Source organism: Trachemys scripta, chromosome 19, assembly GCF_013100865.1.
Source record: "Trachemys scripta elegans isolate TJP31775 chromosome 19, CAS_Tse_1.0, whole genome shotgun sequence".
Lineage (NCBI taxonomy): Eukaryota > Metazoa > Chordata > Testudines > Emydidae > Trachemys > Trachemys scripta.
In genome coordinates this window covers 13172726-13192343 of record NC_048316.1, presented here as the reverse complement: position 1 = coordinate 13192343, position 19618 = coordinate 13172726, and the positions used below count along the sequence as shown (strand labels likewise).

Genomic DNA, 19618 nt, shown 5'->3' with positions numbered 1-19618 from the left:
TATCATGTACATGATCTTGCAACGTTTGAAGGTTGTGTGTTGAACATAAATACACAAAGAACTTTGTAAGTTCTTCATAAGAGCAGTAAAGGGTTGCAACACACAACATACATGACCAATGCACAAAAGCAAAGAAATGAAAAAAGTTAAGCCACTGAATACATACTTCTATTCCTCCACACAGAGGCGCACACCTTAATCATAACTACAACTACCATAACACTAAAGACCACACATTGAAACCTGAATTCTGACTGCCTCAACACAACCCTCACAACACATCTCTTTACCAACTACCTTCTCCCAAAGCTATTAGATTGGATGTTAAGTGCAGTAGTGTTGGGAGGAAACAGTTAGTTAAAAGTATGATGTAAAGTACAGCATCCCTGGTGGGACCGAGTTAAAGGTTGCGGTGCATTGTCTGTGGTATATTCCCCTTACCCTGTGATGTTCTCTCTTCTTAACTGAAGGCACTAGATTAGTGGTTTTCAACCTGGTTTCATTTGTGAACCCCTAAAACATTTCAAATTGGGGTGTGGACCCCTTTGGATATCTTAGAAATAGTCTGTGGACCCCCAGAGATCCATGGACCACAGGTTGAAAACCACTGCACTAGATGAAAACATATCTGCTTTCACCCCCAAAGTATTAATATCCATCCATAGGTATTCAATTGTAGAATAATCCATCTATTGTACATTTACTGTACATTGTGACCTAAGTGTACTTATTTGTTTTGTATTTCTTTACCAGTTCTGGATTTGCACTCTGGAACCGTGAAGATGAGAGATAACCGAAGTAATTTTACAGCATTTGTCTATCGTATCTAATTAGGTTGTAAATTCTTCAGGACAGGAACAGTCTCTTATTATGTGTTTATACAGTGCCTTGCATAACGCTACTTTCATAATAATGAAGCCCTTTTTTTGGATGGAGGTGTTTGTACTTGTGTGCAGTGTTTACACCTGAAAATATCAAATTCCATTATTTGGTTTACATTTGTGGCACTACAAATCAAGTCCTTGAGCTATTATGTGTGTCTTGTACTTACACTGATTTTATCTATACAGTACTGTAACTTGATAGAATGGGTTCTTCCATAAACAAATTAATTTCACCTGAAGTTGGTCACCTCTTTTTAATCAAGCAGATTTAGAAAATTTCTTCAAATTGAATTTTCACTGCAAATTATTATTAGTATTTGAAGACAAAGTGCTAAGTACCATATTGTGTGAACATATTTTTCCAAGAACTTTAATGTGAACTTTAAACCAACTCCTTTCATTAAAAAATAGGTTTTTTTAATGACTAATTTAGAAACCAATTAAAAGTTTAAATAGTTGGGGTGAACTGCCCCCAGTTACGCATGTGCACTGGGAAGATGTACACCAAGCAGCCTACAAAAGTCCTCCTAACTTGAAAGCACCGCCTTGTAAAGGGTGGCAACGTTATTCATTTTTTCTCACTTTAATATTCAATCCTAGACCTTCATTAGAACAGAAAGTCCCAAATGAGCAATTTTGCTATTAGCTAATGGCATGGGAAATGGGAAAACAATGAAAGATCTACATAGCTCTGAGGCCCTACTCTACCAAACATGCTCAGACAGACAAGACTTTGCTTATCTTGGCCTAGAGGTTTTTAAAATTACAAAGCTCCAATATTTTGAAATTAGGCTTTTTGAGTCAGACTAAAAATCCACAAAACCATGAAAAAACTTGAAAACTTGGAAAAACTAAGTGGGAGCAGTATTTTAAATTAGTTATGCAGTACTAGTTTGAATGTCAAACAATAGAGAACATTATGTGCACGCCATCACTGCAAAATTCTTCTTTTCTAGGGTAGATTTTTTTACACTTCCAAGAGAAATCTCCTTAGTTTTATTCATTTTCATCAATCATTGTGACAAGGGGCAGGTGAGTAAATTGTGTCCCTAGGCTAGTAATATCTACATGACAGTTGTGAAAGGTTAATGTATACACACACAAAAACATATTGTGCAAAGTTTCTAGGAGAGGAGAGCAGCGCCATTCCAAATGTTCATGAACCCACGTTAACTGCAAGACTAACATTGAGAGTAAATTCATAGAACCAGTGGTACCTGCCACTTTAGATATGAGAACAAAGTCCCTGCCTCCAAGAGCTTGCAATTTAAATCAGACATTACAAAGAACAACAACTGAATACAGTGGGTACGGCATGGGAGGAAACATTAAACAAAAAGAAATGGGAATTAATTTTAAAGAGCATTTTATCAAGGAACATGGGTGGAGCTAGGTATACTGTCTTGTTTTATGCATTTATTACATGTTACTTAAAAAAAAAAAAAAAAAAAAGGTCATGCACCAGAGTAGGGGTGAACTGTACCCGAGAGAGATCAGGGCACATTAAGAAGGAAGCAATTTCAGGCACACTAAATGATGTGAAAAATAAGCTTTGCATTCAAGGAGATAGACAAGTAACATTGCACTAAATTATTTAAAACATATATTCAAAAAGTAGTGATATGGCTCTGAGGTTCCAAAAAGTCTGAAATGCTTTTCTATATGATACTATGTTCTCAAAGTCTTTCTCAAGCTACATTGGCTTACTGCAAAGAAAAGTAAGTTTACTTTGGGAATCTGGCTCTTATAATGGTGCAGGCTAATTACCACTGATCTAATCATTGAGTAACTATAAAATTCCACAAAATACTAGATCTTGTAACGTTGTAGATTAAACAAGCTTCATTACCAAACAAAACTTCAGATTAATTCAAATACTCTTTAAAAAGTTACAAGGAAAATTACTAACTTGTGTACATAGAAATCTGTACTAAGTGACTCTCCAAAGCCTAATCTACACTAGGAAACTGACCCAATGTTGATAGTTGTAACAGTATTAAAAACTGTTTAGCTTCTAGTATAAACTGAGATTAAGAAGACTGGTGTCTGCCCCTTGTCCTACTTCTTAAGAGGATATATTAACAGGAAGAGCAAAAGCTGTTGAAACAAATGCTTTCAGATGTGACTGGGAACATCTGCATAGCTGGCAAGGTAGGTTTACTTATTTATTTGCCAGTAAGGGAGGCAGCAGTGTAAACTGAATTTGATATCATAATCTGTGTTGTTCCCATTTATTGGAAGTCCTAAAAGCAAACCATACATCTATATTTAAAATTTGCATTTAGTACATTTTTGATGAAATCCTGTTCAGTGGATAGAGAATGACCATGTTGTCAGTGATCTTTTTGCAAAATATTTTCTCCCCTCCATGAACAGATTTTGTGCAGTAAAGTTGAAAAAACTGTTTTTCTGTTGCATTCTTGCAAAATCTGGATAGATTCATAGATTCCAAGACCAGAAAAGACCTTTGTGATCATCTAATCTGACCTCCATGTAACAACAAGCCACAGAACTTCCCAAAAATAATTCCTGGATAACTTTTTCTCTAAAAGTCCAGTCTTGATTTAAAAATGATTAGTGATGGAGAATCCACCAGGACCCTTGGTAAATTGTTCCAATGGTTAATTATTCTCATCGTCCCACGTTAAAATGCTGATTTCTTTTGAAAAATCCTTCTAATATTTGGCAAGGTTGATTAAGAAGTTTGGAGCTAGGAAAATGCTAGAGCAACTACAATTTTTCTTGTGGATCTTCCAATCAGGCTTCCAAACTGATCACAGCACACAGACCGTGTATATCACACAGATCCCAGACAGTTTTCCAAACGGTCTTTAAATTCTTTAAAGTATATATAAGCCATCACGGCTCTGCCTTTTTTTTTTTTTTTTTAAAGTTGGAAATATGAGAGTTGTCAAAGGTTATGTATTATGAAATGAAAAAACAGGGAGGAGTAAAATACAGACCCTGCCTACATCTTTTATTAAATGATGAAAAGACCAATAGGAACTACGGATTTCTTGTTATTGTCTGAAAGGATCCATCTCAAGCAGGCAGGTTGTGCTGAGTAACCCTGTGTGTGCCTTGAGCATGCCTAGGAATTGAGAAATGCTTATCTCCAGTAGTCACTTGCCTCAGTATTGACAGTTGTGCTGTATCAAACCATTCACAAGCCCAAATACAAAATAGAGTGTTCATACATATCTCAGTTTGTAATAGTGGCTTGCAATTTTATTTAGAGAAAAAAAGACACCTTGGACTGCTAGAGCTAACATTTCAAGTACATTTTCTCACTGTTCAAGAATTTGGTTTCTAAGATGGGATGTGTTAAGTTTCGTTCCATATTTTTTGTGAAAATATTATATGTATATGACAAAAGATATACTTTATGCAAGATGGCTCATGTGAGATCATTGGAAAGGTAATGATTAACTGAATGAAATTATCCAATTTGTATGCCTGTATCATTTCTGTATCTGAAGTAAGGAATATTGACTATGTATCTGTATTTCAACTATACTACTTTGGGTGACATCCACTGATAACACTTCAGGTACAACAATGGAAAAGCCAGACAGGGTTGATGGCTCATCAGCGAGGACAATAGACTGTGAAAAGGCTTGGCCTTCCTGTGGACTGCTCCATATTGCCAATGACTCATGGACGATGTGATACTACAGAGTCAGGTGGTCTGATCACCTGATACTAAACATTACCTGGGGCTTCTTGTAACTTTCCCCTGGAAGGGAAGGGGGGTCAAGTTTGGGAAACAAAGGATTCCCGCCTTATGTAAATCCTATTTAAGGCTAGGGAAGAAGGAAAATGGGACTCCTCCTCTTCATGGCCTGTCTGCCCAAGAAGAGACCGTTAAAGCCACCTGAAGGAAAGGCCAGGGGAGAGTCCAGACTAAGATGGGTCCAGTCTGAAAAGGAATGCAATTGGAACTCTGAACCACAGAAACTTTGCAGCCTGCCTAAAATAACATTTAGGGTGAGAACTTACGTTTTGTAACCTGTTTCTTAAGTATATTGAGCTTAACTTGCATGCTGTTTTATTTGCTCAATAATCTGCTTTGTTCTATCTCTTGTATTCACTTAAAATTCACCCTTGTGTAGTTAATAAGCTAATTTCTTTTTTATACTATAACCCAGTTTATGTAATTTTTAACTGAGGGGGGCAAGAAGTTGTGCATATCTCCCTCCACATTGAGGAAGGGGGCGAATTTCATAAAACCTTTGGGTTTGTACTCCTTAAAAGGAATGGGCACCAGAGTGTTGGAGCAAGTCCTAAGGCTGAATCTTTCCAGAGCCGATCTCTGTCTCTCTGTGCAGCTGGGCGTGGCCCTGCCTGTGTGCTTGGCTGAAAGAGGCTTGAGAGCCTACCCCAGCAAAGCCAGGTAAAGGAGACCCAGGCTGGCAGAATAGGCTGACTCAGTGGCACCCCAGCACATCAGGTGACCCCATAAAGGGCCCAAATCCATCACAGGAAGTACGAAAATGAAACAGATTCTTGAAGGAAAAGGAAGAAATGGATATCAAAAAGTCATCACTGACATTTCACAAATAGACAGTGCTACCTTTAAGGTTTTGTAGTAAATGGTCCTGTTGATCTCCAAAGGGAATAGATTTTGCTCCTTTCCCGAAAGTGCCCAGTTCACATATCGCAGCCAGTTTCCTTTCCTTGGATCAGTTGCATCAACACACATCCATCCCAAGTTTGGGTAATATACCTTAGAAATAGAAAAGAATGAGTTACTCGTGGGGGACAATTGAATTCACCTTAAATATAGATGCTTAAATACACAAGAATACATGTTCAGTAATTTATGACAGAAAGGCATTTCTTGATTATAAGATTTATGAGACTGGTACAAAGTAAATATTTTACTGAAATTTGCCAAACCAGATAACACCCCTCACCCCTGGGAGCTTGGAAAATAGAAATCTACAAGAATTTTCCCTCAGTCTGTATAGAATTTGACTGATTTTTGAGGGGTGGGGGGATGGTTATACTAAATCACTCTTGAATATTAATGGCATATGTAATCCTAAAACACAAGGGATGAAATTCTGGCCCCACTAAAATTAATGGCAAAACTCTCATTGACTTCAGTTGGGCTAGGAATTCACTTTCAGGTTATTTGAAGCAATTGGCTTAGGAAAAGGTCAAAAAGCATTATAAACTTGTAAGTCCTCTCAAATGCAGAGCATATTGTTTACCTCAGGTAACAGTGCTTGGTGCACTGCAGACAAAGAATTAGTAACTTGATTGAGTTGGCATATTTTGGGCTTGATTTTCAAAAGCAGCCTCTGATTTTGCACTTGCAAATAACTGGAAACTTATTTTATAGCACTTAACTCTCTGACTGTTCCTACAGTGAGTTGCTAGAATACGTGCTATATAAGGTACCTGCAGTTCTGTGGATGCAAAAGTATGGGAATTCAAACTGGGAAATATGACCTTTTAACTGTTCATGTGTATATTACATAACTGCGATCTCTGAAACAGCCCCACCTGGGTCAATGCTGGCAGTCAGAACAGAACCAAATGAGACTTAAAAATTCAAATTACTGATTGTGTCCTCCCAGCCAAATATTAATCCAGAAAAGATTGTTTCAGTACTTTGTAGGTGCATCCCTCATGCTTGGCACTGGGATTTCTGATTAAGGTCTATGTATATTCTTACATGCTAATATATTAACTTGTTCTTTTATATTACCAATGTTTTAGTATTTACCTACTCGTAGTTCTCTTACCTACTTCACTTCTGGAGGGAGAGGGAGAGAGAGTGTGTGTGTGTGTCTATAAAGAACCTCTTGCCCTAGGAAGAGAACTATTTTTCACTGTGAAATTAAGAGATCAAAATTAATTTGACCGAGTCGCAAAAGGGTTATAGAATCATTGTGTGCATTATTATTTTGGCAATGAATCGTACATTACAATTTGATCTACTGTGCTCCTCTTTTCTTCCTATAACAGTTCTCAGATTCCCTGGGTGAAATACTTCAGTGCTGAATGTATCTATGTTGTATTAATATTAATAAACGATTAAAAAAATTAATCATGATTAATCACGCTGTTAAACAGAATGCCATTTTAAAAAATATTTTGGATATTTTCTGCATTTGCAAATATATTGAGTTCAATTACAACACAATACAAAGTAGACAATGCTCGCTTTATATTTATTTTTATTACAAGTATTTGCACTGTAAAATACAAAATAAATAGTATTTTTCAATTCCCCCATTACAGGGACTGTCATGCAATCTCTTGATTATGAAAGTTGAACTTATAAATGTAGAACTATATAAAAAACCGAATTCAAAAATAAAAACGTAAATCTTTAGAGCCTAAAGGCCACTTAGTCCTACTTCTTGTTCGGCCAGTCACTCAGATAAACAAGTTTGGTTACAATTTGTAGGCGCTAATGTTGCCTGCTTCTTGTTTACAATATCATCTGAAAGTGAGAACAGGTGTTCACATGGCACTGTTGTAGTCAGTGTCACAAGATATTTACATGCCAGATGTGCTAAAGAGTCATATGTCTTCATGCTTCAACCACCATTCCAGGGGACACGCGTTCATGCTGATGACAGGTGCTGCTTGATAACAATCCAAAGCAGAACGGACCGATGCATGTTCATTTTCATCAACCGAGTCAGATGCCACAGGCAGAAGATTGATTTTCTTTTTTGGTGGTTCAGTAGTTTCCGTATCAGAGTGTTGCTCTTTTAAGATTTCTGAAAGCATGCTTCACACCTCGTCCCTCTCGGTTTTTGCACAGCACTTCAGATTCTTAAACCTTGGGTTGAGTGCTGTAGCAATTTTTAGAAATCTCACATTGGTGCCTTCTTTGCGTTTTGTCAAATCTGCTGTGAAAGTGTTCTTAAAACGAATATGGCATTCATCAGAAAACGTTAATTTACTTTAAATTCACTCTCCATCTTATTCTGATTTACTTTCATGTGTAGACAAATCCTAATATTCGCAATTAACATAAATTTAATAAAAATTGTACTGCTCATAATGTTTTAAATTAAACCTACATTAGTAATTAAAGGTACATTGTTTCACGAAATTTAAAGTTCATGAACAAAATGATTTAACTAGCTATCAATTTGGCAAGTCTTCAAGGAATAATTCTTTAAATTATTTATTAAAAAAGCCTATTAAATGTTAGATCATTATGCATTACCTTTTATTCTCCGCATTTGATGGATTGAAAAAAGTAAACATCAGAAAAGTTGGAAGTTAAAATAATTTACTTTTTATCTTGTTTTAGTGGATAAAGTACCATTTTACCGTGTGAAGGCGATCTTCTGAGTTTTTATAAAATCTATCCAGCTACAGGTTTGAAGTGTTTGATATTCCAAGATCCTGTATAAATTGTTTTCAAGTGGGTTGTAACTCCATTTAATTATCTTTAACGTATCAAAGATAGCTTGTAATAAAATCAGTTCACTGACAAGTGATCTGTCTTCAGCTAACATATAAATCCTCTTTGCTTTTAAGATATGCTATATGCCAACCACATTTACTACTCTAGGTCTATAAGGGTATCATGGGTTGTCATACATTCTTCCCAAACTACAGCAATTGAAGATGGAGACATCTTTTTTCTTTATTTAAATTTGTTTTTCCTACCTCAATACACATAGTGGATTGTAGAGTACAAGTACTAGGCTACTCACACAGAAATTTTGGGGGAAAGATTTACACACATGCTACAAATAGAAAAAGAAGAAAGGAAACGTACAGATAGATTCTAGAAGTTTGTTTAAACTTAGTATTTGCTTCTTCTCTTAATTTTAGCTAGGAATTGTAACACATCTTTTCTCCACCCCCAAGCTCTCTTAGGCCCTGGCTTTTTGCACTATTTAGCACAGCACAGTTCTCCCAATACACCTCTACCTCGATATAAAGCTGTCCTCAGGAGCCAAAAAATCTTACCGCGTTATAGGTGAATCCGTGTTATAGTGAACTTGCTTTGATCCACTGGAGTGCACAGGCCCCCCCAGAGCACTGCTTTACCACGTTATATTCAAATTCGTATTATATCAGGTCACGTTATATCAGGGTAGAGGTGTACTAGCAACAGTGCAAGTGCTATTGTCTACCAGGCATAGGGTCAGATGTCAATGGCAAAAATGCCTGCACCTGTGCTATACAAGGCCTGTGGCACTGTGCTATTCAAAGAGCATTTTAAAATAACCCTTTTTCAGAGGCTAGAGTTGTGCCACCCTTGGAAATGGGGCATAACTTTGTTAAAATGTTTTCCTTTTGTTAAAGCCAGGGAATGTCTAGTCTTCATTTAAATAAAACAAATGACCTGGGCCTTAGCTACAGCATAGACCTGCTAACTGAATCCCGCTTTTTTAAAATGGTGTTGTTTTAGTGTAAACTGAATTGTAAGAACTACTTGTTTGTCCATATATTTAGCAAGAATGATGATGGGTTATGTATACTACAGCAGCAGCCGCCACGTCAGGGCACCATTAGGGTAAGCACTGCTCAAGTACATAAATAAGCGATGGACTTGGCTCCAAAGAATATACAGTGTGCAATTGTAAAAGACATAAAAGGTCAGCAAAACAGACAGACAATGGGAAGAGGTGGGGGAAGATATGGATGGGGTAAAAACAATAACTGGATATTTTAGCATAGATTGGGTGAAAAATTGTAAGTAACGAGCCAATCCTCTTTCTAAATTTCTAAAATTTTCAATATGGCATCTTTTCTTCAGCTTCAAAAATACTTTGGCTAGGGGGATACTACACAGTGAAAAGACATGTGGCTTATTCTGAAGCTTCAGTTAGTATCTTTGCAAAGCCTGAATGACAAACCCAAAGCCAGCTTTCACCCCGAGTTTTCCATTTTGCTGCATGGTGTTGCATCATTTGAATAATTTCTGATGTTTAGTTTGGAAACACGAAGTATACATTTTTGTTCCTCCCTAATATTTTACATATCTTCATTTGAAAGTATACCTCCCTCCAAAGTTCCTTAAAACAGGGACCATTTACTAAAGAGTATTAGTTCTGTGGTGCCCACACCATGCTGGTTTGTTACAAACTATAAGGTTTTGATGACTGAGGGTAAAATCCCAGCAGAATCTGCCAAAAATGTCTGCACATGTTAGTCTTCTCATTATACCACAGATAGAAAAAGAGTGAACATTGTCCTTGTTAAGTGTTCAGATTTCATCAGCTGATTTCTAGGAGTGTGCTTGCAAGTGCACCAAATCCTTACATCTGTGAAAGTAAACTCTTCCAGAGATCAGGATTATAAAAACAGTCTGTGTAGTTAAAATGGAAGAGCAGCGCAATGTAACATTGTCAGGGAGTGCAATCCCAGCATGGCAGACCTAGAGATACGGCATGCAGGGCCAAACATAACTAGATTAATTATTATTTCAACCAGTCTTCACTGTATTGACATTCTTTTAAGTCTTGTCCACAGTGGGCAAGGAAACAGCATTTGCACCTCTCTAGGATGCTGTGACTAAACAGAATTCCTGCTGGGCAGGATCTAGATGGCTCGGCACAACGTGCCTCAAATTCTGGGCTCATCAGCAGATAGCCATTCTTCCACGGGATTTCTAGTAATGCCACTTTTAGCTGCCTTCTCCTCCAAGAAAGGAAAACATCTACAATCTTTCTTCAGCCAGGCTCTGAGCATACAGACACAGAATTATAACATACAGAGCGGATTCAGAAATGCCAACTTTGCCTGAAGTTCTGCTAATTATTAACTAGATGGAGATACTGACTTCAAGGGTCTCCCCCTTTCTCCAGATGACTTCAGTTTGAAAAGCCTGAGTGTTCTTTTTGTTAGCTTTGCTATTTTGTTTTGTTTTCTTTTGTTTTTGCAGCCTTTTGGACCTTTCTTAAAGATCCACTGCTGAGCAGCACCCTCTTTCACAATGTACCTTGTTCCAGTTAAGATACTAGAATGGTTTATAGATGTGAGAGAGTTGGTAAATACAAGTATGGGGGCCAACTGCTGCAGACTACAAATCTCTTTTCAATCTACATTTTTCAACTGCTAAACCAGTACTAAAAGCAAGCTGTAACTGTTTTAAAGTCTGACCCTGGACCCTTTTATAACCTGCATTGCAAAGTAGATCACTTTATAACAAGTGGTTCAGAAATGTCAAATTAATACAAGATGTAACTGTCAAATAGAATTGGTAATTTACTTGGTGTAAGAGGTTTTTGCAGTATGAACTTTCATTATGCGATAGAGAAAAAACGTGCGGCTGAGGTAAATAATTTACCTGACTGATTTCATCTTATTAACTGTACTTGTACTAGATCTAAGTCTGAGATACATTGGATTGTAGTATCCTCTTGTAATGTCTAGAGGCACTTGATGGCTTATCAGGCATTCTACTTGAATTATTTTGATTCTACTGGCTGTTATGGGAAATTACCATTCTAGGTCCATTTCTGTGCCAAGATTCAACAACTAGCTTGATGTGTGTGTGCGTGCGTGTGTACATGCAGTGCTTCATAGTTTGTTTTATTTTATTAGGCAGGTGGCCAACAGGGATTATTGATATAATTAAAATCTGTTTCTTGAAATCTGTAAAATGTGCACATAGCAAGTTATTAAATAATGTGCTACTATCACTGTTATCCAGCCTTCCCCCCACTCTTTCAGTTTGTTTGTAACACCCACTCGTTGCACAGTCTAAACAGTTTATAAACTTTTTAGGGCAGTATAATGAACAGTCCCTTACTCGTTCCCTCTACAGCAGTCTTAACTCTGTCTTCTTGCCAAAATGAAACTTAGACGTGAATAGTTATGAACTACTTGAAAAATGAACAAACCAAAGTGTCTCCTAAAATAATTTTAACATGTAAGAATGTTACAGCAAATAGAATGGCTTTTAATGGAGCTACAGTGCCTATCTGGTAATTTCCCACCACTAAGTTTCCTACAGAAGGTATTCATGTTATAGATTTACCTCTTACCTTGAGACTCTGGGGAAGATTACAGATTTCCATATTGTATTTTAATGCTTTGTACAGTCGCCAAATTAGCCTTCTAATTTAAAAACACAACTGAACTGAAAAAATCTTTTCAGAGCCTAGGTTTACTTTTAGCATGGATTTCTATTGTTCATTGTTTAATAAATTCTCAGCATTACTATTGAGAGATTACAGCTGCATATTGTACTTAAAAATTGCTGTTCCTACTTTCAAGTTTGCCCACTAGTCTAAAATTTCAAGGTAGCTTTTCTCCAACATTGTATACTTTTAATGCCTCCCATGGACCCATCCACACCTGTCAATGATCTTATTACTTCCTACTATCTCTTAATAGATCTATTACAAGTCCCTAAATCATCGCCTTCATGAAGACAGAGGGATTTGAAGTGAAAATAGCTTGTAGTCAGATTTACCCAAAATAGTGAAACAAACAGGCACTGAAATGTGCTCTCTAAATATTCTATACACTGCGAAAGTATCTTCAAATGAAAGATGATTTAAAATTATTTGGAATTCTCTAAATTCCTCTATATCCTGTTGTACAAATACCTGAGTTCTTCTGAAAGTACTATGTGATACATTACATGAAGACAGCCACACACATCTGAGGTCTGTGTTTGAAGTTACATAAAGGATAGTGTTCAAATTAATTCCTTTTTGTACAATTATAAACATTATTTCTCATTACCAGGGGATGTTGTGAAGGCCCAAACTAACAGGATTTGAAAATGAAATCCTTAGATAAGTTCATGGAGGACAGGCGGTAAGCCAAGATGGTTAGGGACACAACCCCATACTCTTGATGTCCCTTAACCTCTGCCAAGGTAGCATTGTACAATAGGGGATGGATCACTCAATTGCCCTGTTCTGTTCATTCCCTCTGAAATATCTGGCATTAGCCACTGTTAGAAGACAGGATACCGGGCAAGATGGACCATTGATCTGACCCAGTATGTCCATTCTTACAATGTAAATTGCTACTCAGACTAATGGTCTGTAAAGCATTCTACAGAGTTTTTATCTGTAGGTATTCTTCCATAACACTGCATTTGTGCACCAGTATAATTTATTATCAAAGAAACAAATACACAGTTTAAACATATTGAATCAAGGTATTCTGATTTTTACAAGACTGGAGTATTTTGTGATATTCTTCCTATAGGCTGTGAGACTGTTTGATTTCACTGTTTATTTTTGACAAAAAAAAAGCCATTCTGCCATTCTAAAACAGATTTCACATTTACAAATATTAGAATAAATGGAGCAGCAAAAAAAAAAAAAAAAACAAAAAAACATAACACTGCAGTATCATTTTAGCTGCGTATATCTCATCTAATTGGAGAAAAGTGTTAAATGTCAAATGTACATTTTAAAAATACTAATTTGTCCAAAATTATAGTAGGATCTTGTAGTTATGCTATTTTATTTACAGTGACAAATGCTTCCTCCATTTCATGCATGTATATGATTTCAAGACAAGTCTGATCATACTGCTTTGACAAATGTCAAAATGGTTTTATTTGCCGTCACAAGATCTTGTCTACATTGGCAATTTCTGGGAAATCTCCCACCACTGTGGCTCCAACAACCATAGCAATGGTGGGAGCACTGGTTTAGTTGATCAAGATCTGTTCTGAGCAGAGCTAGAAACGGTGATGGTGAACGCTAGACAAGCGCTCCCCACTGCTGCCAAGCCAGTGGAGCTGCACAGGTGGTACTTCAGTAGTTGAGATTTCCTGAAAATTGCAAGTAAAGATGTAGCCTTACCATACATGTTGTATGCTGTAAGAGAGAAATCACGTGAGGTGCCAAACCCCTCCTGAGAGATGCCAAGCTCCTTTCACTTCCACTGGCTTCAGTGGGAGTTGAGGGTACTCAACTCTCATCAAGAAGTGCAGTACCTTGCAGGATCCAGCCATCTGAAGCCAAGCCTGATCAGCAACAGACCATTTTGCAAGAAGTTGGGGCCCAGTAGCAGTGCTTAACATACTTCATGTTGCTTTACAAAACATCTGCTTAATATTTTATCAATGACAATGGCAGGGTTTTAGCTGTGTAATTCAAAACAATTGCAGTCTAATCTGTAGTTTCAACAAAGCATATTTTCTGAAAAGGAAATCGTTCTGATTTAAATAATCATACACAATGATCAATATCTATAATGTCTGAAAAAAATTAAATGTCAAATAGAAAATAATCATTTAACTATACCTGGCTACTTCCTTTACCAGCTGTTTCTTACCTCCCACATGTATACATTGTTCTTAACTTGGGATCTTTTTTTCTTGTCACCAACAAACGGTCCGAATTTTTTGCCTTTTAAAATTGACTTTGTTGCCCAGACACCTGGAGAGTTAAATCAGTAACTGTAATTAGTCTACTTAATTTCTGACAAATAGCTTTCTTAAACATTTCAAATTTCATAAGTTTATCAAATACATGCCAACTAACTTCAGGGAGCATTTACAATATCAAAAGAACAGACAAGAAATAAAAATTTACTCAAAGTCAACTTATGAAGCCAACTCTGAGCCCAGAAAAGAAACTTACCCATGAAAGACTTGAGTAAATTTATAGACCTAACAGATTAATAAACTCCAGATTTGCTGAACCAAAGGAATGGCAAGCGAATTCCAGACCAGTTTCCTTACTCACAAATGAGAACAGTGTCTCTACTGATCAGAGTTCAAACCTGGAGACTACTAGCTGGAATGTCCTAACTGATCAACTGTTGGGATGGTGAAGAGGAAAAGAGGTGGTCTTTTGAAGGAAATGAAGCAAAAGAGGCGATATTCTGACACACACACACCCAGCACGCTATTATCTCTATCTCATTAAAGCAATCGAATTTGTAACGTAAGCAGAATTGCAGAATCTATTTCAGAAGGATGAAAAATGGTATTTATATAAAAAAATTTGTTCTGAAACCTTCGTATCACGTCACCAGGTAAAAGCATTGAATCCCCATACTGCTGTATGCAAGATTTTATGGCAAGTTTCTATAAAGCTACACAAACCGCTTGTCAAACCATTTTCTGCACTGTTTCAGTTAAGCACACTATTCAGCTGATGGTATACAGACAGCCCGCACACACAAGCAACAACCTCCATGGTCTCAGACCAGTTCAGAATAAAAACCAAATGCTATTTGTGTTGTAGATAAAGTAAAATTCTGCATACAATGATACCAATGACAATCTAAAGCAACTACACTGACCTCAGTGGAGTGAACTTTGGAATTACACTACAGTAATTTATCCCAGGATTTTAATGTACAACTAACAAAAGGGAAAGGAAGAGAACTCTCTACTTAGTACCATACACTGAACTCGGGCATTTCCCCATCTTATCTTGTATCCATTATCCCAGTCTTTATACAGTAAGGTAAAGGTGACCACTCCAATCCTTCCTGTTTATCTGATCATATTCACAATACCTTACTACAGAAGTTCTCAACCTTTTTCTTTCTAAGTCCCCTTCCGCCCCCCAAACCCAAACATGCTATAAAACCTCCATGGCCCACCTGTGCCACAATAATTAGTTTTCTGCATATAAAAGCCAGTTCTGGCATTGGGGGGTAACAAGCAGGGCAATTACCTAGAACCCTGTGCCACAGGGGCCCCCACGAAGCTACATTGCTCAGGCTTCAGCTTCAGCCCTGGATGGCGGGGCTCAGGGACTGGGGCTTCAACTTTCTGTCCTGGGCCCCAGCGAGTCTAATACTGGCCCTGCTTGGAGGCCCCCCTGAAACCTGCTCAAGGCCCCCTAGGGGGCCCTGGACCCCTGGTTGAGAACTGCTGCCTTACTATATTATCTTGGTGTCTTTTTTTTAATATAGTTAGTAAAGATCCATATGCCAGGGTTGTTTAACTTGTTAAAGAACAACTTATAAAGTTATCTGAAGACAGTTCTAGGAAAAACGCATTTTTACCTGTTTTACATACAATAATGGAAGAATGAACATGCATTTTATTTGCCTTACAGTGCAGACAAGCATGGTCTGTGGAAGAAGTACAGTAACGGGTCATTCTCACAGAGACCTTGCTAGCCAATCCACTGTGGATCATTCATCATAAGCTCAACAGAAGTTTGCCTTTACTCTCCAACTGGGAATCAAGTTGTCACAATAAAAGTGAAAAAAACTTATCTGAGTTACTATGTACAAACCAGTGGTACAAGTAGAAGGTGTCCAATAGGGTGACTGTGGAGAAGGACTCACAAGCAACACAGAGAGGAAAATCATAACTCTAGATTGTGAAGAATTTACCAGTGCAAGTTTAACTGGTGGAACACTCGATACCTATTAAACGTCACTTCTGATCTAATAAAATGCATGATGCAGGAGAACAAGAAAGCATAAAAAAGGCTTTTTCCACTATAAACACAAAATCTCATTGCTACACAATTGCAATCTTTGTCCTTTAACAAGCATTTTCATAATTCACACTCTGTTTTATTTTAACTTCCCACCCCATTTTAGTTTCCTTCCCGTTTGTTTTTTCTTTGAGGAATGGGGAAACTCACGCTGACTGCGCCATTTCTTTGTTACTTTAATGCTTCACTTTCCATAGCTGCCAGAATGTGATATTTTTGTCTTCTAATTTCTCCATTATCTTTTCACAGTTACAGCACTTACCAAGCCGTGTCTTGTCAACAGCAGATGGGAAAAGACTCACTTCCTCAGGAAGTCCTTTAAGCACATGTTCAGGTACATCAGCCAAGGTCTCAGCTGCTCCTGCAGATTCAGTTGTGTTCTACAAGTCAAAAAACAGAAGGGCCATGACCATGATGAAAGAAAAACATTTTAGCACAACAGATGATCAACCCATACAAGCTAGAAAAACTGGTGACAAAATGAAAGTGAAATTTTAATTTGGCATTTCAACTAGGGATTCAATATTGCAAGTGTCTTCCATATGAAGGCATTGGAGGTTCTTTGGTATGCCCATCACATTTGTTTATACTTTTGTAGAGAGTTCTAAAATCATGTTAAAAAAATCTCCTAGTGAGAAATGTACTGAATTGTTCCTTTGGAAATCTTTCTGCTTTGTTCCAGCTATTCTATGCTCATGTTTGATAATGACAAGTCGATGCATGTATTTTGCCCATGGTCACTATTTGGCAAACAAATGTAACTTAGGTTTGTTTATACCCCATAGGCCATTTGCCACTTACTTCAGCCTTGTGTTCTATTGGAAATTCTGAATTTCCATCTCAGAAATATTTAATCTCATATGTGCCTGAACTTTGTATACATAACAATGTTGTTATGGGTTACCTGATGGCTATTAATAATAGCTATAATAGCAATATTAAAGGCAAAAAGTGGAACAAAGACAAAGGTTTGCACTCTTTCTATGCCTTTGAAAAAAAATGTATATTTCTTCCATTATTCAATTTACCTAAATCAACTCATTTTTCAAGTGTGTTTTTCATTCTTGTCCAGCTAATGTTTTGAAAACTGTGCAAATTTATATATTAATCAGGTAAAACTGGTCTAGAGAGCAGAATTATAAATCAATCTTAAACAAGACCATTACACAAGCATTCCACACATTAGAAACAAAATGTTCTAAGTAGGATCCAAAATCCATAGCTAGGCACAGGTGCACACAAGTTTGAATATTTGGTCAAGATTCTGGAGACCAGCTACTTATACAGCCCCTCTGAGTACCTCTTTCCCTCTGAAGGAAAGAAATATAAGAAGGTAACAACTGAAGTCTAGAGCAGAACTGAGACCTGAACCCATATCTCCTAAGTCATAGTCCACTGTTTTAGCCACAAGACCATCCTTCCTCCTTAACAAAAGGTTTTCTAAAAAGTTTAGTTTTCAGTGTTCTTAAGAACATTCAGTTCAGTATAACGATCCCTTCTCAATTCATAGTGGCTCAATCAAATTGTTATGAAGAGATCTCAGAACTGTAGGTAACTTTGCATATCCTGCATGTTGCAATGCCTAGGCATAAGCAGGCAAAGTCACTTTTGCTATGGCTAGACTCAGTGTGTAATTCCCCCCCACTTTTCAAAGCTGTGGACACTTAAAAGGGGTATATAAACGCCCCAATCCTGCAACTGACTTTAATGGGACTCTGTACAAGCACAGGAGTCCACCTGCACTCCAACTGCAGGATCAGAGCATGAATAAATTTGTAAAAAGAGCTGATATAAACATTGGTATATGAAGAGGTTTAGTGCCTGTAGACTATTATCATTATGAAATTTCAAATTTCTACAGCTTCCTGTTGAGGTGCTAGAGTTGTTCTAAATCTGCTAAACAATTTTTTGATTAAAAACAGTGTAATTTTTTCCACACTCTGCAAACTGGATAATGGCTGCACAACTTTTGCTCTAGTTTAAAAAAATCCCAAGCAAATATCCCATGGGTAACATTCTGAGAAAGTTTTAAGTCGCTGAAATAGACAGTTTAGTGGGAAAATGCATACATAACTTTATTTATAGGAAGTGCAACAAATATGCATTCAGAACTTAACTACTCTAAAAATTAGCAGTAGGGAAAGGAAGCTTTTCAAATGTTAGGGTTTTTTTCAAAGGTGTTTGGCTTATCCTACAGCTTGTGTCACAGCTACTAGCCAAGACGTACATAAACAGAAAGATTCATGCCCCAAGCCAGAGAATAGAAAGGTCAGTAAATGTTGACCCAGTGGCCTATCTTCCTTGACTGAGTCTATGACAACAGACACTAAAAACGTTTTAAAAAGAAGAAATTGGGTTTTAGTAGTGAAGTACATTTTTTAAATATTTGACCCTTGACCAAAAAAGCTAATTGAGTAAGGCAAGCAAGTGCATGTTGAGATTTACTCTTCAGCTGCAGCACGTTTTCAGTTTAATATGACTGTTTTGAATATAAAACTTAACTTGGTAGTTCAATATTTTTATTTTGAGCTTTGAATATTTGAAGAAAGTTGACAAAGGCGTCATGTTAGTCTATGAGCTCTTCAGGGAAGGCACTCTTCATCTGTACTAATGATACAGCACAACCTTGTAGTCAGCAAAGATAACTATGAAAGCTGGTCAGCTGCTGTGCTAAGTACATTAATTCAAATTAGTATCAGCAATACAGTCCGAACAGTTGTATATTATAAAGCAACACTCATGGAGAAGATATTTTACTTGTTAGGTCCCCAAAAGACAATATAAACCTGAGAAAGCCACTGGACTGGAGGTATTATGCCCACTTGGACTCCATATTAAAATACATTCAGTCACCACTAAATTAACCATTTATTTACATTAACTATTCTCAAAGCACTACTGAAACCCCACTTCTTAAGCTATCTTGTTTGCCTTAAAAAAAAATTTGAAATCTATTTTATTAAGAAGTGAAGAGCAGTTGATATACTTCTCCCTTAACTTACATCTGTTGATTTGACGCTTACGGCCTAGCACTGTGGTGATTTTAGAGAAAAATGAATCCAGATTAAATAAATTTGTGGGGAATTAGGAACACATCTACTCAATTATAATCCACAATAAATAGGGCCCTACCAAATTCATGGCTATGAAAAATGCATCATAGACTTTGAAATCTGGTCTCCCCCGGTGAAATCTGGTCTTGTGTGTGCTTTTACCCTATACTATACAGATATCATGGGGGAGACCAGCATTTCTCAAATTGCAGATCTTTACCCAAAAGGGAGTTGCAGGGGGGTCGCACGGTTATTTGGGGGGGGTTGGGGAGGGGGTGTCACGGTATTGCCACCCTTATTTCTGCACTTCAAA

General features: G+C 37.2%; 1 protein-coding gene across 6 annotated transcripts in view; it reads right to left on the bottom strand.

Moving 5' to 3' along the window:
- The window catches only part of PRDM2 (PR/SET domain 2), a 118168-nt gene that overhangs the window by 66981 nt on the left and 31569 nt on the right, over nucleotides 1-19618 (bottom strand). For all 6 annotated transcript variants that reach the window (XM_034753496.1, XM_034753490.1, XM_034753494.1 and 3 more), the window contains 3 exons: nucleotides 16515-16632; nucleotides 14121-14224; nucleotides 5458-5610 (listed from right to left, as the gene is read on the bottom strand). In XM_034753496.1, coding sequence (XP_034609387.1) covers nucleotides 5458-5610; nucleotides 14121-14129 — 162 coding nt within the window. In that variant the 5' untranslated portion in view covers nucleotides 14130-14224; nucleotides 16515-16632. The remainder of the gene's footprint in view (nucleotides 1-5457; nucleotides 5611-14120; nucleotides 14225-16514; nucleotides 16633-19618) is intronic.